At 39.9% G+C, this 25,600-nt stretch overlaps 1 protein-coding gene across 2 annotated transcripts in view; it reads left to right on the top strand.

The window, feature by feature from the left end:
• Window positions 1-2,273, top strand: part of LOC126234511 (endonuclease III-like protein 1) — a 35,741-nt gene extending 33,468 nt beyond the window's left edge. Inside the window, exon 5 of one of the 2 annotated variants that reach the window (XM_049943207.1) lies at window positions 1,736-2,273. In XM_049943207.1, coding sequence (XP_049799164.1) covers window positions 1,736-1,980 — 245 coding nt within the window. In that variant the 3' untranslated portion in view covers window positions 1,981-2,273. The remainder of the gene's footprint in view (window positions 1-1,735) is intronic. The other variant, XM_049943208.1, reaches the window with a different exon arrangement.
• The last annotated feature ends 23,327 nt before the right edge of the window (window positions 2,274-25,600 follow it).

The following is a 25,600-nucleotide window of genomic DNA, read 5'->3' as shown; positions in this document are numbered from 1 at the left end:
GAAACCTGGATTAAGTACGTGAACCCTGAGACAAAAGAACAATCAAAGATGTGGGCACATTCAAATTCGCCTACCAAACCAAGAAAAGCCTCGCAAGATTTTTCTGCCAGAAAACTGATGGCAACGGTGTTTTGGGATGCCAAAGGGGTGTTGTTGGTTGAATTCATGGAACGTGGTACGACCATTAATCAAGACGTGTACTGTGAAACAATAAAAAAGTTACGACGGGCTATACAGAACAAACGCCGTGGTATGCTGACTTCCGGTATTGTTTTTTTGCACGATAACGCCCGTCCTCACTCTGCTCGCAGAACAACGGCCCTTCTTGAGTCCTTCAAGTGGGACGTTATCAACCATCCACCTTACAGCCCAGACCTGGCGCCAAGTGATTATCACCTCTTCATGCATTTGAAGAAATGGCTCGGGTCACAGCGGTTTGATGACGACGAAGAGCTCAAAGATGCGGTCACAGGCTGGCTCCAGGCACAAGCGGGTGATTTTTATGCAGAAGGAATTTCAAAGCTTGTGAAGAGATACAAGAAGTGCCTCAATCGCTATGGAGACTATGTAGAAAAATAGTGCAAAGATGTAGTTGTAAGATGTATATATTAAAATATTTTTATTTAACGTGGTGTATTTTTTTAAATCAACTGGAGGTTACTTTCTGAACGGCCCTCGTATATTTCCCTTTGAAGTTCAGTTTTTTTCTTCATGATAATATTGATCCTTTGGATAAGGTTGTCGATTGGTGCCTGTAGTGCAGATACCACTGGTCATATTGGCACTTCTCGTTGGTGGAGTTTGGGTGACTCATGTAGATGGATTCATTTGAAAAATAATCTTACATTCATACTCCTGGGACAGGGTGGGGGGGGGGGGGGGGATTAGAAGACCTATTTAGTAACTCCTTAGCTTGATAATTGTTTCTTTCTGTAGTTTTAGTAGGTGAACTGACTAGAAAATTTCTTCCACTTCATTTATATCATCTGTTTTATTTAACAGCACTAAAGATCATCCTTTATCTGTGTAGTAATGATCACATTATGGCCCTCAGCCCTAATTTTAAGTTTCTTGATGACTATGAACTCATGGTTGTTGTCATTGTGCCTGCTTTATTTCCTCTGTTCGGTGTACATTTGCAGCTATATCTTTCTGACGGGATGGGTCTAGATCTGCTCTTAGATGATCTAACACTTGGGATTTTGGTATCATGTCGAGCGTATTTTAACTTCTTGATAGTAACTTCTCTTCTTGTTATGACAGGATAAATTTGATAAAATGAGACTCCTGTTCAATTGTTTGCCTCTTTTATATAATATTACACCTTTTGCTTAAGAATGGAATCTTGGTGCCTTCATTCATAAATAGGTAATCTTACAAATACCCATTCTTGTGTACACATAGCTCTATCCCAATGTATAGTTAAAGTAAATGATATCTTAATGAATGTCATAAGACTTTAATAACTGTGCCGAAATAGTCATCAGAGATATTTTTTACAAATTCAAAAAGCAACAGATTAAAACGTTGACATGTGTTCAGTTGTGTAATGAAAAATGAGTCAACCCAAAACCTAGGTTGTGCAAAAATAATAAAGTTTTGTGCAACAAGCCAAAAAAGTGTTTTGTTTAGTTAACACAAAATACATTGTTTCTTCAATAACCCACAATTGAATCAGTTAAAATGACCACAATGTTATGTTATGTTGAAGCTGAGTAATCATTTGTTTTGACAGGTGTTGATACACATGTGCACCGGATATCAAATCGCATTGGCTGGGTGAAAAAACCAACAAAAACACCAGAAGAGACTCGTGTTGCTTTGGAATCCTGGCTGCCTCGAGATCTGTGGACAGAAGTTAATCACCTGTTGGTTGGATTTGGACAGCAGATATGTCTACCAGTAAAACCACAGTGTTCCAGCTGTCTAAATCAGCAGTTGTGTCCCTTTGGGCGCATGCAGACCAAAACAAAAAAATGAAACGCACACATCAAAGGTGTGATCTCTGAGTAATCTGTTCAGCATTAGCAACATAATTAAATGTGAAATGTGTGTGAATGGATTTTAAAACACTTTAAGAGTGAAAACAGTAATGAAATAGCTGTACTTATTAACATATCCGCATTTCTTCTCTCTATTATCACACCGATCGTGTGGGCATTTCTATTGACATTTAATGTGAGAGATGACTTGAGCAGCTTTTTTATTTTTGAATACTTTTAGATTTGTAATGACTTTTTTTGTATCACTTATGGAGAACCCTGTGAGTGTTACAATATTTCAATAAAGCTATATGTTTTTTATGGAAAACAGTGTCAGTTCATTGTGATTAATAAGATAATCAAAGAAGTTAAAACTGCTGGGCTCACATTACATGGGGCCTAAAATACAAAACTAAAGAACTATTATAAATTACAATATAAACTTTTGAACAATAAACAAAAATAAGGAATCACTACTATATACCTGCAACTGACTAGTATAGAGTACAGAAAAGCAGGCTTTAGTACAAAGCAAAAACTTTCTATTTTGAAGTATGCAACCATTCAGGACAGTAGTGACTGCTCAGACTGATAGGTGTTGAGAAAGGACAGGGTGGAGACGTAGTGTGAGGCAAGAGAGGGAAAGACAGGTGGCATCTTGAAAGTATAGAAAAGAAAACTGGATTATCTTACATTCACAAAACTGGAATTGGGGGGCGGGGGTGCGTGAGTGAGTACAAGATCTCATGAGAAGAGAGGGCAAAGGGGTCAGCAGTGCTTTAATCCAAAAGGATTTCAAGAACAGAAGATATACTGGACGGAGTTCCCACCCTGTACCCAGTATATTTCTGGAGTGCTGTGAGAGGGGAGGTGTTAATGGGTATTGAAGTTGTTGTTGGACTCCTTTGTGATGTGAATGCTGTCGCACATTATCTACTGTGATAGACTGGGGAATTTTCGTGAGTAGTTTGCAGGAGGAGACGGTGGGCATGTAACTGACTGTAGAGATCAGATCTTGTAAATGATTTTTGCTTTGGGGAAGTGACCTATTGGATGTAGGCTGTGTGAGTGGCTGAAAACTACTTTGGGTGATACAATATCCTTCATCTCAGGGAACTGAGATTGTTAATGGACCTTCAATGAAAGGTGTTTCTGTTACTATCTAGACCTGTGTGAAAATAGAAGTACTGATCAGTGACTGGTCCCCAGTAACGATGGGTTTGCTGATATAGCAAATCTGTTCCTCACTAGTTTTGTAAAGCATTTCCAGCCTGTAGCAATGTTATCAACCTTCCTACTGCAGATGCAGTGCCCAGTGGTGATAAGGATACAGGGAAAGAACTTTTCAGCATAGAACAGATCACAGCTGTCAAAACATGTTTGATGTGTATGAATGGGCACATTATATGGAGCAATATGAGAGGTGGACACCAACATTTTGAGATTATTGTAATATTGTATCTGTCAGTACCTGCACACCAAAGTATAAGTTAATGTAAACCGAACATACACTGTGCTGATAGTGAGTGTGATGAGAGATTGTAGAAGAGTGTAATTAATCAGCAGAGTGAAATGAAATTGAATAACAATAAGTTGGAAAAAATCAATCACCTTTATCCTTAGATTCTACTCATTGATTTTTCCTTGATATGTGAAGTGTGTGTTATCCATCTTGTGGTGCAATCATATTTTGGGAATGAAGGCGAGCTAGATTACTTAATATATTAAATAAAGGAAAGCCCAGTATGGAATAATGACAATATTGTGTGAGTTGCAATCCACCCTTTTCATAATGTTGTCACTTGATGTATTTATTTATTTGGTTATAATGTCATTTCTAATACTGCCATCATCAGGTGAAAACTTCTGTAACAACAATGAGTGTCAATTATCAATAAAAGTATGCTTAAGTGCAACATCAACTGTTGACATGCTGCTGAGGCATACATTTTATTGATGCTTGACACTGAATATTGTTTTAAAAGTTTTGTAAGGTTTGATCTGATGGGCCAAAACAACATTATCAATAAAGAAATATGCAGGATGTCCCAGGAGGAATGGTCAATATTCAGCAATGTGATAGGAACGATCATTTGAAGCAAAAATGTCTAGTAAACATGGGACCTAAAATGCATACCTTAAGAACTGTGAACACTTGTTCAGTAGAAGAGATGTTTCACAGTAGCAAAGATGAGTAAGTGCTCACAGCTGTTATGCTATGCACTTTACAGTCTGTTTACTAGACATTTTTTCCTTGTTTTGTATTATATTACCGCTTCTCAAAATGTGGAAACCAAAGAGCTTGCAGCAGAAGAGATTTGTTTAACAGTACCGAAGATGACGTGGTGCTCATAGCTCTTAAGGTATGCATTTGAATGATTGTCCCTGTCATATCTCTGAATATTGACCATTCCTTCTAGGACACACTGTATTAAGTGATCTGTCATCTTTATTCACAAAATATCCATTATAATGCAGTGGTTTGTCAGATGTAGGTCTGCATACAGTTCTGGATATCATCAGTATAGAGTGCAGCATGTTCAGATCTTTCAGGAAGAAAAGGAAGATTCATTTAATGGTGAGATGAAGAAAACATACAAAAATCAGCATTCTTAAAATGCTACAAGAAGTCAGTAATTGGTAAGAACCATAACAGCAATTACTCTGCATACCATAGACCCACAACAAAAAAAAAAATCTCTTCAAAAGCATGTTCCCATCTAGACATTAACCCATTTTCATTGAAACAAAGGAAAAGGCGAGAAACAGGAAAGAAATTAACACTTATACTATCAAACAGAAAAACTCTGTGGTTGTCTTACAAAATTTATTTTCTGTTTACTGTGTCCACAGTATCTGATAAATGAGTTGTACACCCTGGACTGATGTTGACAGTAATGGTCCAGATGGAGCATGATGTTTCTGAAGTGATGGCAGCATATCTAGAGGTGTACTGCACTTGTAACACATGGTAAGGAAGTAATAGCTAGAGTAAAAAGTTCCAACATTTTTGGTAATGGTATTCATATTGACGAGAATATAAACTAAAAGAAACACATTTTGGAATTCTTAAAACAACTTAGTTCAGCCATATTGGTACTTCGAAACATTGCACATCTTGGGGGGACAAATCAGTTAGTTAATATATTTTGTGTATTTTCATTCAATGATGTATGAAAAGCCAATGTCCTTGCAGCATTGGTAACACCGGTTCCTGTCATATCACCGAAGTTAAGTACTGTCAGGCTTGGCTAGCACTTAGGTGGATGATTGTCTGGGTCTGCTGAGCACTGTTGGCAAGCGGCATGTACTCAGCGCTTGAGAGGCAAATTGAGGCGCTACTTGATCGAGAAGCAGTGGCTCCGGCCACAAAAACTGACAATGGTCGGGAGAGCACTATGTTGACCACATGCCCCTCTGTATCCACATCTAGTGATGCCTATCAGCTGAGAATGACACAGTGGTTGGTTAGTACCATTGTGTCTCAAAGGCCTGTTCAGAGTTTAGTTTTGGTTTTCTTAGATGTTGTAGGAAGTAGAGTTCCAGTGTAACTCATCTATAAAGAAGAAAGTTTTCAGTGCCCAAAAATGTGGTAATACATTCAATTCTCTTGTAGACATCTTTTCAGAGAGTTAGGCATTTTGAGTGCTGCTTTACAGTATATGCATTACCTCGTATAGTTTGTTGTAAATAACCCACTGCAGTTCAAAAGGAAGAATGATGTACACAAATGAGATATCAGAAAAAAATGCTTTTATTATTCCACAGTAAGGTTGAATTTAACACAAAAATTGGTGCAGTGTGCTGCCACCAAAATTTTTGTTCAGTTGCACAGTGATATAAAATGTCTGACAGACAGCAAAGTTAGAAGAATTTCTATTTAATGTAATATGTATAATGTGGTAGGTAGAAATTACTAATTCAGATCTGTATTTAAAGAACAGTAACACACACCTTGTAAATAGCGAACATGTTGCCAAATTTAAATATGAATGAAAAACTGCTTGTTCCACATTGACTTACTTGACTTAATTCCTTTGGCCCCTATGGGGGCATAGGGCGTCCAGGAGAACTCGCCATCCATCTCTGTCTTTGGCCATTTGCCTCAATTCTGCCCAGGTCTTGCCAACTCTTTTTGCTCCCCCTTCCACTGTCCTCTTCCATGTGCCCCTTGGTCTTCCTCTCTTCCTTGTTCCCTGGGGATTCCATTCCAATGCTTTTTTCTCGATGGCTCCAGCTGGTTTTCTCAAGGTGTGCCCCAACCAGCCTCACTTTCTCTCTCGTATCTGGTCTTCTATAGGTATCTGCTTTGTTTTTCGCCAGAGCTCCTCATTACATATTTTTTCTGGCCACCAGATATTCATGATGTGTCGAAGACATCTATTTATGAAGCTTTGTAACTGGGATGTTATGTTTTTATCCATTTTCCAGCTTCCACTGGCGTACAGAAGGACCGCCTTCACATTTGTATTAAAAATACGGATTTTTGTTTTGTATGTGATATTTCTATTTTTTTCATATTGGATACAATTGTATGAAGGCAGCATTTGCCTTTTTAATGCGGTTCTTCACGTCGTCTTCAGCTCCACCATCTTCCGCCACTATACTACCCAGATACAGGAATGAGTTGACAGTCCACCCGCTACTCACCTATTAACAATGGCACCTCCATGTTCCCTGAATTTACTCTCATTTCCAGAATGAGATTTTCACTCTGCAGCGGAGTGTGCGCTGATATGAAACTTCCTGGCAGATTAAAACTGTGTGCCCGACCGAGACTCGAACTCGGGACTTTTGCCTTTCGCGGGCAAGGTAGGAGACGAGATACTGGCAGAAGCAAAGCTGTGAGTACCGGGCGTGAGTCGTGCTTCGGTAGCTCAGATGGTTGAGCACTTGCCCGCGAAAGGCAAAGGTCCCGAGTTCGAGTCTCGGTTGGGCACACAGTCTTAATCTGCCAGGAAGTTACTCTCATTTCCTTTGTTTTGCCTGTATTTATCTTGAGGCCAGCAGTCTCTGCTTCTTCTTCCAGCAAGTTTAATTTAGCGTGCATATCAGTCAGCCTTGGAGCTAATAAAACTACGTCGTCTGCAAAATCCAAATCCTCCAGACGTCCGTGGATCCCCCACTGGATTCCTCGTCTCCTGCCTGCTGTGACTCTTCTCATAACAGAGTCTAGAACGAGTAGAAAAAGTGTTGGTGACAAAATGCAACCCTGCCGGACTCGAGTTGTTACTTTTATGGGCTCTGTCACATTTCCCTTGTGGAGTACGCAGCATTTGTAGCCATCATATAGATCTTTTATGATGTTTAAAATCTTCTGTGGTATGCCATACTTCCGCAACACCTGCCAGAGCACTTTATGTTTCACGGAATCAAAGGCCTTTTGAAAATCAATGAATGCCAGGTACATTGTTGCTTGGAAAATCTTTGCTTTGCTCTAAAATGATCCTAAGAGTGTTAATAAGATCAACACAACTGCGCTGTGCCCTAAAACTGGCCTGTTCTTCTCACAGTTGCTTTTCGAGGGATTCTTTAATTCTGTTTAAAATAATTCTGGTGAGGACCTTACTGGGCACTGACAACAATGTAATACCACGCCAGTTGTTACAGTCTGACAAGTTTCCCTTTTTTGGGAGATTTACCACCAAACCATTTTTCCACTCCTTTCGAGATTTCTCTTCAAGCCAAATATGCTTCAGCAAAGGATGGAGCATTTTAACAGTACTTTCAATATCGGCTTTTAAGAGCTCCGGTGCTATATTGTCTAGGCCTGGAGCCTTTGTATTTTTTAGTGTTTTTAAGGCAATCCTAATTTCGTCCATTGTGAGGCACTGCAAATTTATATCTTGATCTTCTTCAACTTCCTCTGGAACATCTCTTACCTGTTCCTCTTGGTTGTCTTCACAATTTAACAGTTCCTTGAAGTGCTCCTCCCATCTCTGTAGCTGTGCCTGTTGAGTTGTAAGCATCACCCCATCCTTGTTCTTAACTGGTCCTTCATGTCTGAAGTTATTCATTGACAACCGTTTGGTAATATTGTAGAGCTCTTTCATATTTCCTTGTCTTGCTGCCTCTTCTGCTAATTTTGCTTGCTCATCTATCCATTTTCTTTTATCTCGGCGTAGCAAAGTTTTCACTTTTTTGTTCGACTCCATGTATTCTTTATGCGCTTCGCTCTTCTGCGCTCTTCTCTTACAAAAATATAACTTTTTAAAAAATATAAGTTTTAGTTCTTTCCTGTGGCTGATTTCATTCCACGTAGCATCGGAGATCCATTCCTTCCTTTGATGTGCCTTAAATCCTAAGATTTTTTCTCCCACATCTAAATAACTGTCTTTGATTTTTTGCCAGCATGTTTCAGTTCCCTCTTGCATAAAGTTTTCTTCAGAGAGGACCTGGAATCTGTTTTGTAGTTCAAGGGCAAATGTTTCTTTGATCTGTTGCTCTTTTAATCTTGCCACATCTATTTTCTTGCACCTGTGATTGAGTTTGGTTCTATTTGCCACTATCTTCAGTCTGAATTCCACCAAAACTAGGTGGTGGTCACTTCCAACGTCTGCCCCTCTTCTGTTTCTGACATCTAACAGAGAGTGTCGGAACTTGCTGCTGATGACTATGTGGTCTATTTGATTTTCGGTAACGTGGTCTGGAGAAACCCACGTTATCTTATTGCAGTTACGATGTGGAAACAATGTGCCTCCAATGGCTATGTCATGTTCAGCGCATGTATCTCTCAACAGTTCACCATTTACATTCCTGATCCCCATTCCGTGCACGCCCATGATATGTTCAAGCCCTTCATTTTCTGAACCAACTTTTGCATTCAAGTCACCCATTAAAATTTTTATGTCCCTAGAATTTGTTTGCCTAAGGACTCCGTTAAGCTCTGTATAAAATGCATCTTTTAATTCTCCTTTAGCTATTTCAGTAGGTGCATAGCATTGAATTACAGTGACACATCGCACATTTGTTTTAAAGCGTGCGGTTTTTATCCGTTCTGAGACTGGTTTCCATTCCAGTAAGCTCTTCTTGCTGCTTTTAGATAGTAAGAGCCCTACACCATTCCTATGCATTGCGTCCTCACCTGTCTGACCCGCATACAGCAACACTCCACCATTTTGTGTTTGGAATTCCCCAGATTCTGGCCACCTTACTTCACTTAGTCCCAATATATCTAGTCGATAGTTCTCCATCTCTTTTTCAACCTGTCTTAGCCTCCCTGCCTCTCTCAACGTTCTTACATTCCGAAAACCGATACGCGCTACTTGATCGAGAAGCAGTGGCTCCGGCCACAAAAACTGACAATAGTCGGGAGAGCACTATGTTGACCACATGCCCCTCTGTATCCTCATCTAGTGATGCCTATCAGCTTCTTCAGTGGTTCGTTAGTACCATTGGGTCTCCCAAGGCCTGTTCAGAGTTTAGTTTTGGTTTTCTTAGATGGTGTATGAAGTAGAGTTCCAGTGTAACTCATCTATAAGGAAGAAAGTTTTCAGTGCCCAAAAATGTGTTAATACATTCAATTCTCTCATAGACATCTTTTCAGAGAGTTGGGCATTTTGAGTGCTGCTTTACAGTATATGCATTACGTCATATAGTTTGTTGTAAATAACCCACTGCAGTTCAAAAGAAAGAATGATGTGCACAAATGAGATATCAGAAAAAAATGCTTTTATTATTCCACAGTAAGGTTGAATTTAACACAAAAATTGGTGCAGTGTGCTGCCACCAAAATTTTTGTTCAGTTGCACAGTGATATAAAATGTCTGACAGACAGCAAAGTTAAATTTAAAAACAAACTGCGGAGTTTCTCCTTAACAACACCTGTTCTGTAGAAGAATTTCTATTTATGTAATATATACACTCCTGGAAATTGAAATAAGAACACCGTGAATTCATTGTCCCAGGAAGGGGAAACTTTATTGACACATTCCTGGGGTCAGATACATCACATGATCACACTGACAGAACCACAGGCACATAGACACAGGCAACAGAGCATGCACAATGTCGGCACTAGTACAGTGTATATCCACCTTTCGCAGCAATGCAGGCTGCTATTCTCCCATGGAGACGATCGTAGAGATGCTGGATGTAGTCCTGTGGAACGGCTTGCCATGCCATTTCCACCTGGCGCCTCAGTTGGACCAGCGTTCGTGCTGGACGTGCAGACCGCGTGAGACGACACTTCATCCAGTCCCAAACATGCTCAATGGGGGACAGATCCGGAGATCTTGCTGGCCAGGGTAGTTGACTTACACCTTCTGGAGCACGTTGGGTGGCACGGGATACATGCAGACGTGCATTGTCCTGTTGGAACAGCAGGTTCCCTTGCCGGTCTAGGAATGGTAGAACGATGGGTTCGATGACGGTTTGGATGTACCGTGCACTATTCAGTGTCCCCTCGACGATCACCAGTGGTGTACGGCCAGTGTAGGAGATCGCTCCCCACACCATGATGCCGGGTGTTGGCCCTGTGTGCCTCGGTCGTATGCAGTCCTGATTGTGGCGCTCACCTGCACGGCGCCAAACACGCATACGACCATCATTGGCACCAAGGCAGAAGCGACTCTCATAGCTAAAGACGACACGTCTCCATTCGTCCCTCCATTCACGCCTGTCGCGACACCACTGGAGGCGGGCTGCACGATGTTGGGGCGTGAGCGGAAGACGGCCTAACGGTGTGCGGGACTGTAGCCCAGCTTCATGGAGACGGTTGCGAATGGTCCTCGCCGATACCCCAGGAGCAACAGTGTCCCTAATTTGCTGGGAAGTGGCGGTGCGGTCCCCTACGGCACTGCGTAGGATCCTACGGTCTTGGCGTGCATCCGTGCGTCGCTGCGGTCCGGTCCCAGGTCGACGGGCACGTGCACCTTCCGCCGACCACTGGCAACAACATCGATGTACTGTGGAGACCTCACGCCCCACGTGTTGAGCAATTCGGCGGTACGTCCACCCGGCCTCCCGCATGCCCACTATACGCCCTCGCTCAAAGTCCGTCAACTGCACATACGGTTCACGTCCACGCTGTCGCGGCATGCTACCAGTGTCAAAGACTGCGATGGAGCTCCGTATGCCACGGCAAACTGGCTGACACTGACGGCGGCGGTGCACAAATGCTGCGCAGCTAGCGCCATTCGACGGCCAACACCGCGGTTCCTGGTGTGTCCGCTGTGCCGTGCGTGTGATCATTGCTTGTACAGCCCTCTCGCAGTGTCCGGAGCAAGTATGGTGGGTCTGACACACCGGTGTCAATGTGTTCTTTTTTCCATTTCCAGGAGTGTATAATGTGGTAGGTAGAAATTACTAATTCAGATCTGTATTTAAAGAACAGTAACACACACCTTGTAAACAGCCAACATGTTGCCAAATTTAAATATGAATGGAAAACTGCTTGTTCCACATCATTACGGTTAATTGTATAAATGATACATGGAACATGAAACAAAGTTCCTACAATGCTGTGAAAATGAAATGTAAACAATTGAAGAAAACATCTGGAGGAACTCAATATCTTAGTGGAGGCTACACAGATACACACTTTCCAATCTCTGGACATCTTTTGTACTATAAAGGTACAGTCTCTAGTCGAAGGGTGACATTTATGGCAACACCTGTAAAGGAACAGTCTTAGTAGATGTGCTTGTACATGTCAAATACTTACCTACAAAAAGCAGATTTGGACAAGTAGCCAGATGCGATTGCCTTATCGGCACAATATTCTGATGATGTGTTCTATTGTCGTCATCAGGGGTTACTAAAATATCAAAATGTTCCTCCTTGCTTGTAAACTCTGTGTGGTGCATTGAATACTCGTTCTACTCGCATTCACCCTTGAACACCTGTACTGCCCACTACCACTGCAAGCATTGGGAGACCTGGTGTTCTGTATTTGGTTCATTCACACTCATTTGCATGTCTGTGACTGGTCCACCCATGTAACTCACGGTGGGCACAATATGTTTTTCTGTCCACCGTAGAGCTTGTATATGAGGTCTGCTCCAATCGCAAGTACTGGGATGGCAGAAGTTCAGATGCCCCCATATGCATCTACATATGTACTCTGCAAGCCACCATACAGTGTGTGGCAGAGGGTGTGTTATACTACTGCCAGTCTTTTTCCTTCCTGTTCCACTTGCAAAAAGAATGAGGGGAAAAACACTATCTATATGCCTCTGTACGAGCCCTAATGTCTCTTAACTTACCTTTGTGATCTTTACACAGAATGCACATTAGTGCCAGTAGGATCATTCTGTAGTCAGCTTTAAATGCTGGTTCTTTAAATTTTTCCAATAGGATTCCTCAAAAACAATATCACCTCCCCTCCAGGAATCCTCATTTGGGTTCTCGAGGCATCTCAGCAATACTTGAGTGTTGATTGAATCTACTGGTAACAAATATAGCAGCCCGCCTTTGAACTGCTTCGACGGCATTCTTTAATCTGACCTTGTGGGGTTCCCACGCACTTCAGCGGTGCTAAAGAATGGGTTGCACTAGTGTTCTATATGTGGTCTCCTTTACAGCTGAACCATACTTTCCTAAAACTCTCCCAATAAACCGAAGTTGACCATTCGCCTTCTCCACTAGTCTTGACAAACTCGTTCCAGTTCATATCGCTTTGCAGCATTACACCTAGATATTTAAATGACCTGACTGTCACTTAACACCCTACCAATGCTTTAATCAAACATTATAGGATTGTTTCTCCTACTCATCTGCATTAACTTACTTTTTCTGCATTTACAGCTAGCTGCCATTCATCGACCCAACTAGAAACAATGTCAAGTCATCTTGTACCTTCCTACAGTCACTTAATGATTACGCCTTCCCAAACACCTCAGCATCATCAACTAACAGCCATAGAATGCTGCTCACCCTGTAACACTAAGAGTAGAGAACACAGTGTGGCAGATCTATTAGTGTGATGTGGTCTAAGTTAGCTTTGATTGTTCTTCCACCATTACAGTTGCATTTTAGTTTTGTTCTTGTGGACTGGCTACTCCGTAAGAGGGTTGTGCGTGAACTTATTCCTCTTGACTTCATATCCAGACAGAATGATTCTATAAGGGAGTGTCTCAGTACTTTGAACTATTGAACGACGAACACATCTTCAGCGATAATTTTCTGTACTGTTCCAACAATTTACATCAGTTGTGAAGACAGATCCAAATATCAGTAACTCATAGACTCAAACACTTCGATCAATACATCCGACCTCATTGGACTCGACTTAAGATTTAAGACTTACAATCTTCATTTGCCTTGAGCGTACACCTTGTAGTATGTCTGTTTTCGCTGAGGTGTTCATGACACCTTTGAAGGGCATCACTAAGGCATAAATTCCCATGTTCAGCAAGTGCTGATGCACTCACCATGCCACGCCTAGCCCCTGCATATGCACAGTCCACAGATCGGGGTGTGCACAGTGAATTGTTTCCAATACACAAAATGTGAGAGACAGCAATCTTCCACCAGTGTCAGCATCCTCAGTGAAACATAGGTCATTCTCACAAATAACCCTTGTTACACTACAGATTCCCCCACTGAGACGAAATATATCATGCAATACTCCTTTAACGCACTCATTACAATTAAATGCTGAATATCTGGTATCATATTACAATTTGTTATCTGTTTCATTTATCCTTAATAAATAAATTGAATGTTTTCTTTAAATGTTCGTGCATGATTATTTATTTGGCCTTGAAGATTTATCATGGAAGATGTCTCTTAGTAATTGAGCATACCATGGTGTTTATATTCAGTCATTACACAATCCATAACATTAACTGCATAGACTGCAGTTTCAGTAGTTAAGGCTTTCTTTTAACTGGTACTTGTATTACTGTCCATGTTTAACACCCCTTGTAGTTGTCTCATCAAATACTGTTCATATTTTACTTTGCTCATTTATTTAATGAAAACTGTTACACAGCCGCTGCTTTGATTATAACGTTAATGTTAAAATGAAGTGCCACCACAATCTCAAACTGTAGGTTCCCTCAAACACCTCCATTTTCCCGCATTTATTTACTTCTGTTTATTGTGTTGATATTGCTTAAGTTCCTTATGTATTCTGTAGTTACATTGATAATTGTTTCTTCTTTTAATTTGTTTGTGTATCACTCTCCATGTTTCATACCTCCTGATGTAGCCTTGTCTAGTACTAATTTTATTTTATTAGTTTTGTTTATTAATAGAAACTGTTATGTACACATGCTATTCCTAGTTTGTGCTAAAGGTTTTCCTGTCTACTCCATTGTTATTTATGTACTGTTCAATTTTCACTTTCTCATTGCAAAGATGTTACTTACTGTATGTTTCTACTTCAGTCTAGATATGTTACTTCTCTTCCAATGTTGTTCGCAAACATTTAACTTCTTTAGTGATAATACTCAATAAATGTCTGAAGATGGCCTTGTAAGCCAAAAATCTGTTAACAATAAAAGTAATATTGTAGAACAAAAGTAAACTGGTGCTTTTCATTTATTATTAACTGCACTTTTAACTTATAAGAGTGTGGAATACATTTTCTTTATTTAAACTGAAATACATTGTTAGATGACACTAGTGGTTTAACATTAGCAGTATACTTAATGTCATCCGTATCCATCCAATGTCAGATCTGAAAACATATGGAATACAGATTACCACACATTGGTTCCAAGGTAAATTTGTTTTCTCATAACTAGTTTGGATATCTCTTTGACTAAGTGATCAACTGTCACTCAACATGTCTTCTCCAACCTTAATAAATGAGTTCAATCCTTACTACAGGCAGATACTGTACAACAATTCTTCCTTTCAGATGAAAGTCCCCTATTCATTCCCTAAACAAAAATGGTTAACCAAAGGACTCTGCCTCTCAATTTGGCATACCTATTCTCAGGCTCTTCTATGCAAAATACGGAATAGGTCATTTAATTGTTTAATCCATTTGATCTCAGGCATACAGCCTCTCTAGTAGTCTGCTTACCCATTCCAGCACACCTAAAACAGGGTAAATTTCATCACATAAAATCTGTCTGGACAGTACCTCAGTTTCATTTCTCACATCCTATCAGGACTTCTGGGGTGTGTGTGTGTGTGTGTGTGTGTGTGTTTTAAAACATATCACACCATACTCATTATACAACATTGCTTTTACCTACATCTTTGTTGCTGTACGAAAACAGTTCTGCGGTAGCATGTAACGTTGGGTAAAGGGCCCACATCCATTGCCTTTTCTCGAGATCATTTAGATCTGCTACTATATTTGTATTTAAAATTATCCAAGTCAACACACACAACTAGATTTATCATTAAAAATTCCACAGGGCATAACAAAGCAAGGACTGAAATTGCCAGTTTCATCCTTTGAATACTCAAAGGATTTTACATTGACGACAGAACCTGCAATGGTATCAAGATGACTATGTTCTTTTTTCCATTCTCACTTATTTTATTAGACACTTACATCATAATATACATCCAGGTGGTTAATTATCATTTATGTCTTCTCATGCCAATTGAATGTTATGTTACTGACATACAGCCTGATTTTGGTCTCCTACTCCCATCCCTTGTGTAGTGCCTACTCTCTATTTAAAACTGACAAAACAATCTTGTTTTATTGTCACACAATATGTGTATCACGTTAAAAATTACATCCATTTTGCCAAGTCATATCATCACATGTTGCTTTCCTCGGCCATCCTGGGACAACAAGTTGTGGTAGAAACTTGCGTAAAAGAGTAGGGTTTCACTGATAGAAACACAAATATGGACAGTGGGGAAGATAGAACTGGCACTCCTAGCAGAGAACGAAGAAAACAAAGACAAGAATAGATTTGTTAAGGTCAAAGAAAGAAAGGACATAGGCCCGAAAGACAGAATCTCTTACTACCCCCCCACGTCCGCTGAAGTTCTTCATTGTGAGGCTGGAACGAAAAAGTATTCAACACCCCCTACTGGACAGACAGGTCACAACTACATTGTCGCAGACCCAGAAAACTGACCTTAGCAAATCTCTCATTAGCATAAAGAGCAAAAACGACATAATGTGAAAGAAAGAAAAAAAAATAGTAAATCATCAGTCGTCGTCACAAGTCAGTCCGTGTATTGTCATCTCTATCAACTACCCATAAAGGATCTCCCATATAAAACCAATTCTGGCGGTTTCCGGCAATTAAAGGAAGCAGTGTGGTGCTGGTGTGCAAGACTCACACGTCCCCTTCATCACTGGACTTAATTGGAGGTGCTTTGCCGATCTTCTTTTCAGGATAGCCGGCTGCGCCGATCTCCTCAATTTCTTCTCCGAAGATATTATGCTGTTTGGAGGAATTTTCTCTACTCTTAAAATGATTCTGTACATTCAAGATACTTTTAAATCAACTTCACTATATTTTCACTTCCACAAACAGAACACCACATAACAGTTTTCACATAAATGAATCATATTTCATAAGCCCAATTTCTCACGGTCCATCAGAAGCTATTTTACATCTACATCTACATTTACATTTATACTCCGCAAGCCACCCAACGGTGTGTGGTGGAGGGCACTTTACGTGCCACTGTCATTACCCCCCTTTCCTGTTCCAGTCATGTATGGTTCGCGGGAAGAACGACTGCCGGAAAGCCTCCGTGCGCTCTCGAATCTCTCTAATTTTACATTAGTGATCTCCTTGGGAGGTATAAGTAGGGGCTGGGTTTCCAGAAATGACATGATACACCAGCAAAAAACATGTTCTAAAATTCTACAACAGATCGATGTCAGAGATATAGGCCTATAGTTTTGCACATCTGCTCGACGACCCTTCTTGAAAACTGGAAATACCTGTGCTCTTTTCCAGTTATTTGGAACCTTCCGTTCCTCTAGAGACTTGCAGTACACGGCTGTTAGAAGGGGGGCAAGTTCTTTCGCGTACTCTGTGTAGAATCGAATTGGTATCCCATTAGGTCCAGTGGACTTTCCTCTGTTGAGTGATTTCAGTTGCTTTTCTATTCCTTGGACACTTATTTCGATGTCAGCCATTTTTCATTTGTGCGAGGATTTAGAGAAGGAACTGCAGTGCGGTCTTCCTCTGTGAAACAGCTTTGGAAAAAGGTGTTCTTACTTTGTTTATCAGGCAACAGTGCGGAACTGTATCGAACGCCTTCCGAAGTCAAGGAAAATAGCATCTACCTGGGAGCCTGTATCTAATATTTTCTGGGTCTCATGAACAAATAAAGCGAGTTAGGTCTCAGACGGTCGCTGTTTCCAGAATCCATGTTGATTCCTACAGAGTATTAAGTACTTTTACAATAAATACAGTTCCAGAAATCTCCCAAAGTTCTCACAAGTCCACCATCAGCATCTCAACAGAGTGAGTTAGAAAGTGTCTTTTTCTTTTCTTATAATATAATTCAGCTGTTCACAATAATGACCGACGTAGCACTGTCACGGAGTAAGGCGTGCTTGCTCCTTGTACTGGGCATGCAGCTCCTGTGGCGAGTGCAGCAACCACTTGCCCACGTCGATCAACCATCCACATCGTAGCATTCTCTTGATACACGAACACACTGCGCACACAGAAAACCGGCGCAATGTAGACACTATCCCATCTCTCTCACTCTCTCATACGTAAAATATTGGGTGTTGGAGATGGTGGAAAGCCGAGGGTCTCTAGAATTTGCATTGAAAACATCGAAATTCTCAAGGCACTACACAACAGAAACCCTACCATTTTGAATTGTTCCTCTTAAAAACTTTAAAAGCCCAATTATACGTAGATAAGATACATATGTATCTTTTTTTGTAAGAAACATACTACATATTATTAATACTTTAAAACAATGGATAATTTTAGTTATCTGCAAAGCAACTTTCAATGCTATGTTTTTGCTTTTACAAACAAGGACACAATTTAGTTGTTAAATAAGACAGAGTAGTAAGAGGTACAGAATATAGAATAGTGTAAGGCAAGGGAATGGCTTTGAAGAAACGAAAGAAGAAATACCAAAGCCATTAACTCGGACCTCCAGTGGGCATTATTCTGCCCAATTTGCAAGTATCAACACTGTATAGACCCTTTTTCTGGCCTGTATCTGGATCAACCAGGAACAATGCCGTAGGATGTGGTATTCCCTCCACCTTAAAAAGGTGGAGGGCATCTTTCTTCCTGTTGGAACTGTGCTAGACATCTTTTACAAAAACTACCGGTAAGTCATCTACACTACCTATAGGCACATCTGCTGTATTGTTAAACTTACGTAGTCTACTCTGGAATGACTTGTGTAACTTGCTTCTTATCTTACTGTCTATTACTGCTGCCTCATTTTTTTCTTTGAAGGAGGCTGTGTAAAGAATTTTAATATCGGCTTTCATATAAATTTCTTGTGCATTATCCCTACTGGTTATAACCGAGTGGGTGTATGGGGTAACTCATTCAGTATCACCTGGAATTTTAGTATTGTTTGCTCATGTGGTATGTATGTGGGAGCAATATTTTCTGGATAATCAGCCAATTCTTCCATTACTCTCTCACATGGATTGTATTGCAGGTGATACTCTGACAGAAAAAACTTGCAACACCAAAAAGGAGTTGTGAAACACAAACAGAAAGTTGGTATGTGTTTCTATATCTGAAAGATAATGTCTATTCAAATTTCGCACCATTCCCATAAGACCTGCACTAGTAGCGCCACTATGAGGATGCTTTAAGTACGCGCTGTAACAGTCATGAGCATTAGTTATCTTTGAGATTGCATGTGGTGAGTTGATGTTAGGCAAGAATGCATTTAAGGTAGCAGAGTCATCATTATCAACACCTCACTGAGTTTGAATGAGATCGTGTAATAGAGCTATGAGAAACTGGATGTTTCTTTTGCAATATTGCGTGAAGACTTGGCAGAAATGTAACCACTGAACATGATTGTTCGCAACGGTGGTCACAAGAATGTACAGCCACCAGAAGTCCAGGCTCCAGATGGCATGTGGCACTACCAAGAGGGAAGTGTTTGGCATATGGCTCTGGCACATCTTGCTGCATCTGCAGCAGCACTTGGCACCACAGTGACACAATGAACTGTTACAAATCAGTTACTTCAAAGACAGCTCCAAGCCAGATACTCTGTAGTGTGCAGTCCACTGACCCCCAGCCACCACCATTTGCGATGTCAGTGGTATGAAGTGAGAGCACATTGGAGGACAGGATGGATGTCTGTGGCGTTTTCTGATGAAAGCTGGTTCTGTCTCAGTGCCAGCGTTGGCCATGTGTTGCTTAGGAGGAGGACAGTTGAGGGCCTGCAACCAACCTGCCTGCATGTTAGACACACTGGATGTACACCTGGAGTTATGGACTGAGGTGTGAGTAGGAGCACTCTTGTTACCTCACGCAACCTGACTGCAAACCTGTACGTCATTTGTTGATTCAACTCATTGTGCTGCCATTCATGAATAGCATTCCAGTGGGTGTTATCCAACTGCATAATGCTTACCCACATACTGCTACTGTAACCCCACATGCTCTATAGGATGTCAACATGTTGCCTGGGCCTGCTCAATCACGAGGTCTGTCTTCAATCGAGCACATATGGGACATCATCGGACAACAGCTCCAGCGTCATCCACAAACAGCATTAACCATTGCTGTACTGATCTTAAGAGCTAATACCCTAGAAATTTATTGTGAATATCGCCCCAGGGCCCTTAGTACATTTCATACCGTCCATATCTAATGGTAGTCTACATAATGTATCGGGAAGGTGCTTCTCCACTCATTTTATATAGTTCATCTCTAGTGGAAGTGGCTGTAAAAGAGAACCCACCTCATCAAGCGATCACATAGCAGTCTGCTCTCGATGAGAAAGGCTGACACTTGAATAGTCCTATATATAAATTTTTGAGCCCTATATCAAAGTTTGAAATTTCTTTATGCTCCAGACTATGGCAGTCGATTCCTTCTCTCTTGCTGTATAATTCATCTTGTTTTTACTTAAATTTTGAATTGCCAATGCAATTCCCATTCTCCTTGGAACAATTATGTGGCTACACCATATTCTGAGGCAACTGTTGCTAATTTTATAGGTTCATGCATCACAAGATGCTTCACAATAGGTGCATTCACAAGCGAATGTCTGATATTACCGAATTCTTCCACTGTATCTTCATTTCATATCCATTTTACTTTCTGTTTCAACAAACTTGATAATCTGTCCATACATACAGCAACAATAAAACCCTGCTAGTCATAGGAATGAATGTAACTGCCTAATGTTCTGTGGTTCTGGACAATCTTTTATAGCCCTTATCCTACTGAGGTCTGGCATTATACCATTTACCCCTACCAAATGTCGCAAAAACATAAGCTTTTCCCTATCAAAATAAGATTTTGCTAGCTTAATTTTAACACCTTTTTCATAAAACTTTTGTAGGGTTTTAGTTAACAGCACACAATGTTCTTCCCACGTTTTCAACAGCAACTTCCCATCAATATATACAAGTAGTCCCTGTGGTCGTTCTCTTCCTAATGCATGATCCAGAGCTCACATAAAAACTGACACAGAGAGATTCAAACCAGAAGGTAAGATGAGAAATTGATAAGCTTTTCCATGAAATAAAGTGTATATTTCTTGGAGTTTTTACATAGCCTTGACTGCCAGAACCCGGTAGTTAAATTTGAGCTAAAATAGTGGGCCTGCTGAGATTTTGCTCACACTTTGTTGATACTTAAAAGTCTGTCCCTTTCCATTTCTGTGTGTTCATTAAAAGTACAGGCATTTAAACTTAAACTCACAACTGTGGCTTTTTTAACCTCTAACAGTGGGTTATCATAAACACTATTACTCTGTTCAATCGCCTGATTACCAACTATCTTGTTAATTTTGTCCTTCACCACAGATCTTAAACTTGAAGGCACTGGATAATGGCTGCAAGAGAATAGGTTACTATTCATGGTCTTAAATTAGCACATATAATCTATGATTTCTGGCTCATCAGAGAACTACCTATGCCCCACAAAGTGAATAAATCATTTCTATGTACATTTTCCTTACACAGATATGTTAGTTTGTCAGTTAATCAACAATATTTTTAACTGGATGGTGGGACTAGATTGTTTAGACCTGAGGGCTCTGTCCAGGACCCATTATTGTGAACAATATTCTAATTTTACTTATGCTTTAAATTGTGCATATTATTATTATTATTATTATTATTATTATTATTTGCTTTTACGGCCTCATTGGACCACTTTAGTCAATCATTTCTTGGTCCTCTTCTTCAGTAAGCACATGTTTCGTTCTTTCTTAACTGCCCAGTATCTTTTCGTTCATTCTGATGTTTCCTGCTTTCCTCATCTGTAAATACCCCTTTTCATTGTGTCATTTGTCTACTTTTAGTTTAAATCTTATTTTCTTGCCTTTCAGTTTCTTGAGATTTTCTGTCTTGGTCTGAATATCATCCAAAGTTATATATAGTTCTCCCATATCCTCTTTAATTTCCTTGATTCATCCCACTTGCTTCAGATTCCACAGTTTCTGCATAATTTTTCTTGTTAATCTGATATTTTGTGTCCTCATTATGTGGCCAAAAGAAGAAATCCTCTTTTTACATATAGTATCCATGATGGGGTCCAGTTCTCTGTACACTACTTCATTCGGCACTATCTGCTATTGTCCTTCCTTCTGGTATTTTTTATTTTTGCATGTTCTAGCTATTCTTCTATCTGCATTTAGTATTTTGTCGACTCTGTTTCTCTGAGTGACTTTAAAAAGAGTCTTGCTTGCATATGTTACCTCTGGCTGAACCACCATCTTGTAGCGTTTTAGTTTTGTTTGATCTGATAGACATTTCTTATTGTATGTAGACCACACTAGTTTTTGAGCTTTTATCATTTTATTGGTTCTCTCTTGCCAAGCAGGATTTTCATCCAAGTTGTGTGTTATAATCTCTCCAAGATATTTAATTTGCTTCACTATCTTAATTTTCCTGTTGTCTACTGTTACGTGGTCTATTACTAGCAGGTCTGTTACCATCATCTCCATTTTTTCGAAAGATATCTGGAGTCCTACTTTTTGCACTATATTTTGCAGGCTCATTATTTGATTTCTAGCTTCTTGTACATTATTAGCTTTTAATGCCAAGTCATCTGTGAATCCCAAACAATTTAGGTTTATATCATCTTTCTTGGTTCCAACTGTTATGTTTTTAGGATTCTCTTTGTACCATTCTCTCATCAAGTATTGAAGAGCACAGTTGAAGAGCAGTGGTAATAGACCATCTCCTTGTCTTAACCCTGTTTTAATTGTAAATGGCTCTGATAGTTCTCCTCTGAATTTTACTTTGGACTAGGTGTTTGTAAGGGTTAATTTTATCATTTTTATTAATTTGGGTTCAAAATGGTTCAAATGGCTCTGAGCACTATGGGACTCAACTGCTGAGGTCATAAGTCCCCTAGAACTTAGAACTACTTAAACCTAACTAACCTAAGGACAACACACACATCCATGCCCGAGGCAGGATTCGAACCTGCGACCGTAGCGGTCGCGCGGTTCCAGACTGTAGCGCCAGAACCGCTCGGCCACCAGCGGCCGGCCTATTAATTTGGGATGAAGTCCAAAATTTCTTAGTATGTCCAGCATAGAAGGTCTGTGGATGCAATCATAAGCTTTTTTGAAGTCTACAAAGGCTATGACTAGTTGCTTCTGTCTCCTTCTGTAGGCATCCATCATTAATTTTAATGTGATGATCTGTTCTGGGCAGCTTCTCCAGGGTCTAAATCCCCCTTGACATTCTCCTAGCTCCTTTTCAAGTTGATCTTTACAGCGATTGTAGAGGATTCGTGACAATATTTTACATGTGCAATCCAATAGGGAAATCCCTCTGTAGTAGTCCGGATTTGATTTTCCTCCTTTTTTGTGTAATGGGCGTATGATAGCTGTCGTCCAATGTTCCGGTAGCTCTTCTCCGATACAGATTTTAACTATGCATTGATGTAATGATATCTTCATAGACTCTGCTGCGTATTTCCAGAGTTCTGCAAATTTTTGATATTCTCCATTTGCTTTGTAGTTATTGAGCTCACTCAAAGCTTTGTAGACTTCCTGAAGTGTCAGTGGGTTTATATTTTCTGGTGGGGTTTTTATATGAGCTTCTGTATTTATTTCAAGAAGCTCAGGAAGATCCTCACAATTTAGTAGTTCATTAAATGTTTCTGCTAAAATTTCTGAATTTCTTTTATCACTATGGACCATCTTACTGTTTTTATCTTTTAGCATTAGTCTTGGGGTACCATATCTTTGGAGTTGTACACTAAATGTTTTGTAGTAATCTTGTGAGTTTGTTTTCTTACTATTTGTTTCTACCATAGAAAGTAAATCTTTTTGATATTGATGTTTAACTCCCATTAATGCTTTTTGAGTCATCTTTCTTTGTTTTGTGAGTTCCAAGTAAGATTCTTCTGTTTTTTTGAGTCTGATACCTTAACCAGGCATGGTGTCTATCTTCCTCAGTTTTATCACATTCATCATTCCACCACTGGTGTTTTTCCTAGGATTTATTGGGGCTACTTGTTCAGCTATTTGCTTCAGTTGGGGAATTACTTCATCCAGATCATGTGTTATTTTTATATTCCTAGTTTGTTCTTCATGTTCCTTGTTCTTTATCAATTTATGAGGGTCATAGGTTCTTTTCTTTTTTGGGTGGGATTTTTTCTTTCTCAGTGGGGTGAATTTAATTTTTATTTTTATCTAGTAATGATCTGATCCGGTGTCAGTTCCTCTCAGGACTTTCACATTGTAGATTTCCTTACGGTAGTTCTTATCCATACAGACATGATCCAACTACCATTCTCCTTTTGTCCAGTCTGGGTGTTTCCAGGTTTTAAGTTTATTTGGACTTCTCATGAAGTATATTGGTTTTGAGATCATGTCATGGTTTCTATGGAATTCCACCAATCTCGTGCTATTCTGGTTTGTTCTTCGTTGTGCTGGCCATTTCCCTATTACATCTCTGTATCTCTCTTCCCCTCCTAATTGGGCATTACAGTCTCCAATTAAAATTTTTGTGTGATTTTTGTTGCTGTTTGATCCAAAAGCTCCCAAAAATTCATCCACACCTTCTCTGTAACCTTTTCTATTATTTTGTCATTAGTTGGGACCTGGGCATTTATTATTGTGTATGTTCTAGTTGCTGCTTTTATAGTTAATGTTAAGAGCCTAGGATATTGTGCTTTGAATTCTGTTATGGAATCCATAATTTTGAGGTTGACCACAAATCCTGTTCCGAATTGCGGGCATTGCTTCATTGCTCTTTTCCGTGGTATTCCCTTGTAAATTCTATAACCTTGTGATTCCATTGGTTCTTGATCAGTGTTTCTCATTTCTTGAAGTCCAGTTATCAGAATCCCCTGTTGATCTATTTCGTGTGTCAGAATTTTGAGTTTATCTGGTTGAATGAGAGAATTTATATTGTGCGTCACTATGTTACTTATCTGTCCTGTCTTGAGTTTAAGTTTCGGTCTGCCGTCAGTCTTGGGTATTTTCAGATGCTCCGACTCATCTCAGTTATCTTTTAAGAGACTGTCCACCATATCTGAATGCAGTCTTTCCTGGCTGTTGCCAGGCTGTGGAATTCTCCTTAAAAGATTTCCTTCCATGGTTGGCTGTCAAAGGTGTTCAACCTTGTGTGGAGCAAGCTACGAGTTACAGCTACGGTTGTGAATCATAGAGAGGCCCAGTTGTTTGAGGTTGAAGGGTAGGCATTTCCTCCATACCCTATAAATGCTATGGTTTTCCTGCCAATATGTTGTTGTTGTTGTGGTCTTCAGTCCTGAGACTGGTTTGATGCAGCTCTCCATGCTACTCTATCCTGTGCAAGCTTCTTCATCTCCCAGTACCTACTGCATCCTACATCCTTCTGAATCTGCTTAGTGTATTCATCTCTTGGTCTCCCTCTACGATTTTTACCCTCCATGCTGCCCTCTAGTATTAAATTGGTGATCCCTCGATGTCTCAGAACATGTCCTACCAACCGATCCCCTCTTCTAGTCAAGTTGTGCCACAAGCTCCTCTTCTCCCCAATTCTATTCAATACCTCCTCATTAGTTATGTGATCTACCCATCTGATCTTCAGCATTCTTCTGTAGCACCACATTTCGAAAGCTTCTATTCTCTTCTTGTCTAAGCTATTTATCGTCCACGTTTCACTTCCATACATGGCTACACTCCACACAAATACTTTCATAAATAACTTCCTGACATTTAAATCTATACTCGATGTTAACAAATTTTTCTTCTTCAGAAACGCTTTCCTTTCCATTGCCAGTCTACATTTTATATCCTCTCTACTTCGACCATCATCAGTTATTTTGCTCCCCAAATAGCAAAACTCCTTTACTACTTTAAGTGTCTCATTTCCTAATCTAATTCCCTCAGCATCACCCGACTTAATTCGACTACATATATTAAAGGAAATATTGAAATGAAAAGGTGACAAAATTACTGGATCCAGATGTGAAATGTGTGAATAATAATATCTTTAAGAATTAAGGAACCAACAAATGATTATTAAAAGAATGGAGGACTAACACATAACAAACCAAGAATGGAGACAAGTACAAGCCTAAAATTACGTTTTTCCTCTTTATTTTTTTGGT

The sequence above is a fragment of the Schistocerca nitens genome, chromosome 2, assembly GCF_023898315.1.
Source record: "Schistocerca nitens isolate TAMUIC-IGC-003100 chromosome 2, iqSchNite1.1, whole genome shotgun sequence".
In the NCBI taxonomy this organism is placed as follows: domain Eukaryota; kingdom Metazoa; phylum Arthropoda; class Insecta; order Orthoptera; family Acrididae; genus Schistocerca; species Schistocerca nitens.
Note: the sequence above shows the minus strand (reverse complement) of the source record. Positions and strands in the feature narration are given on the sequence as shown.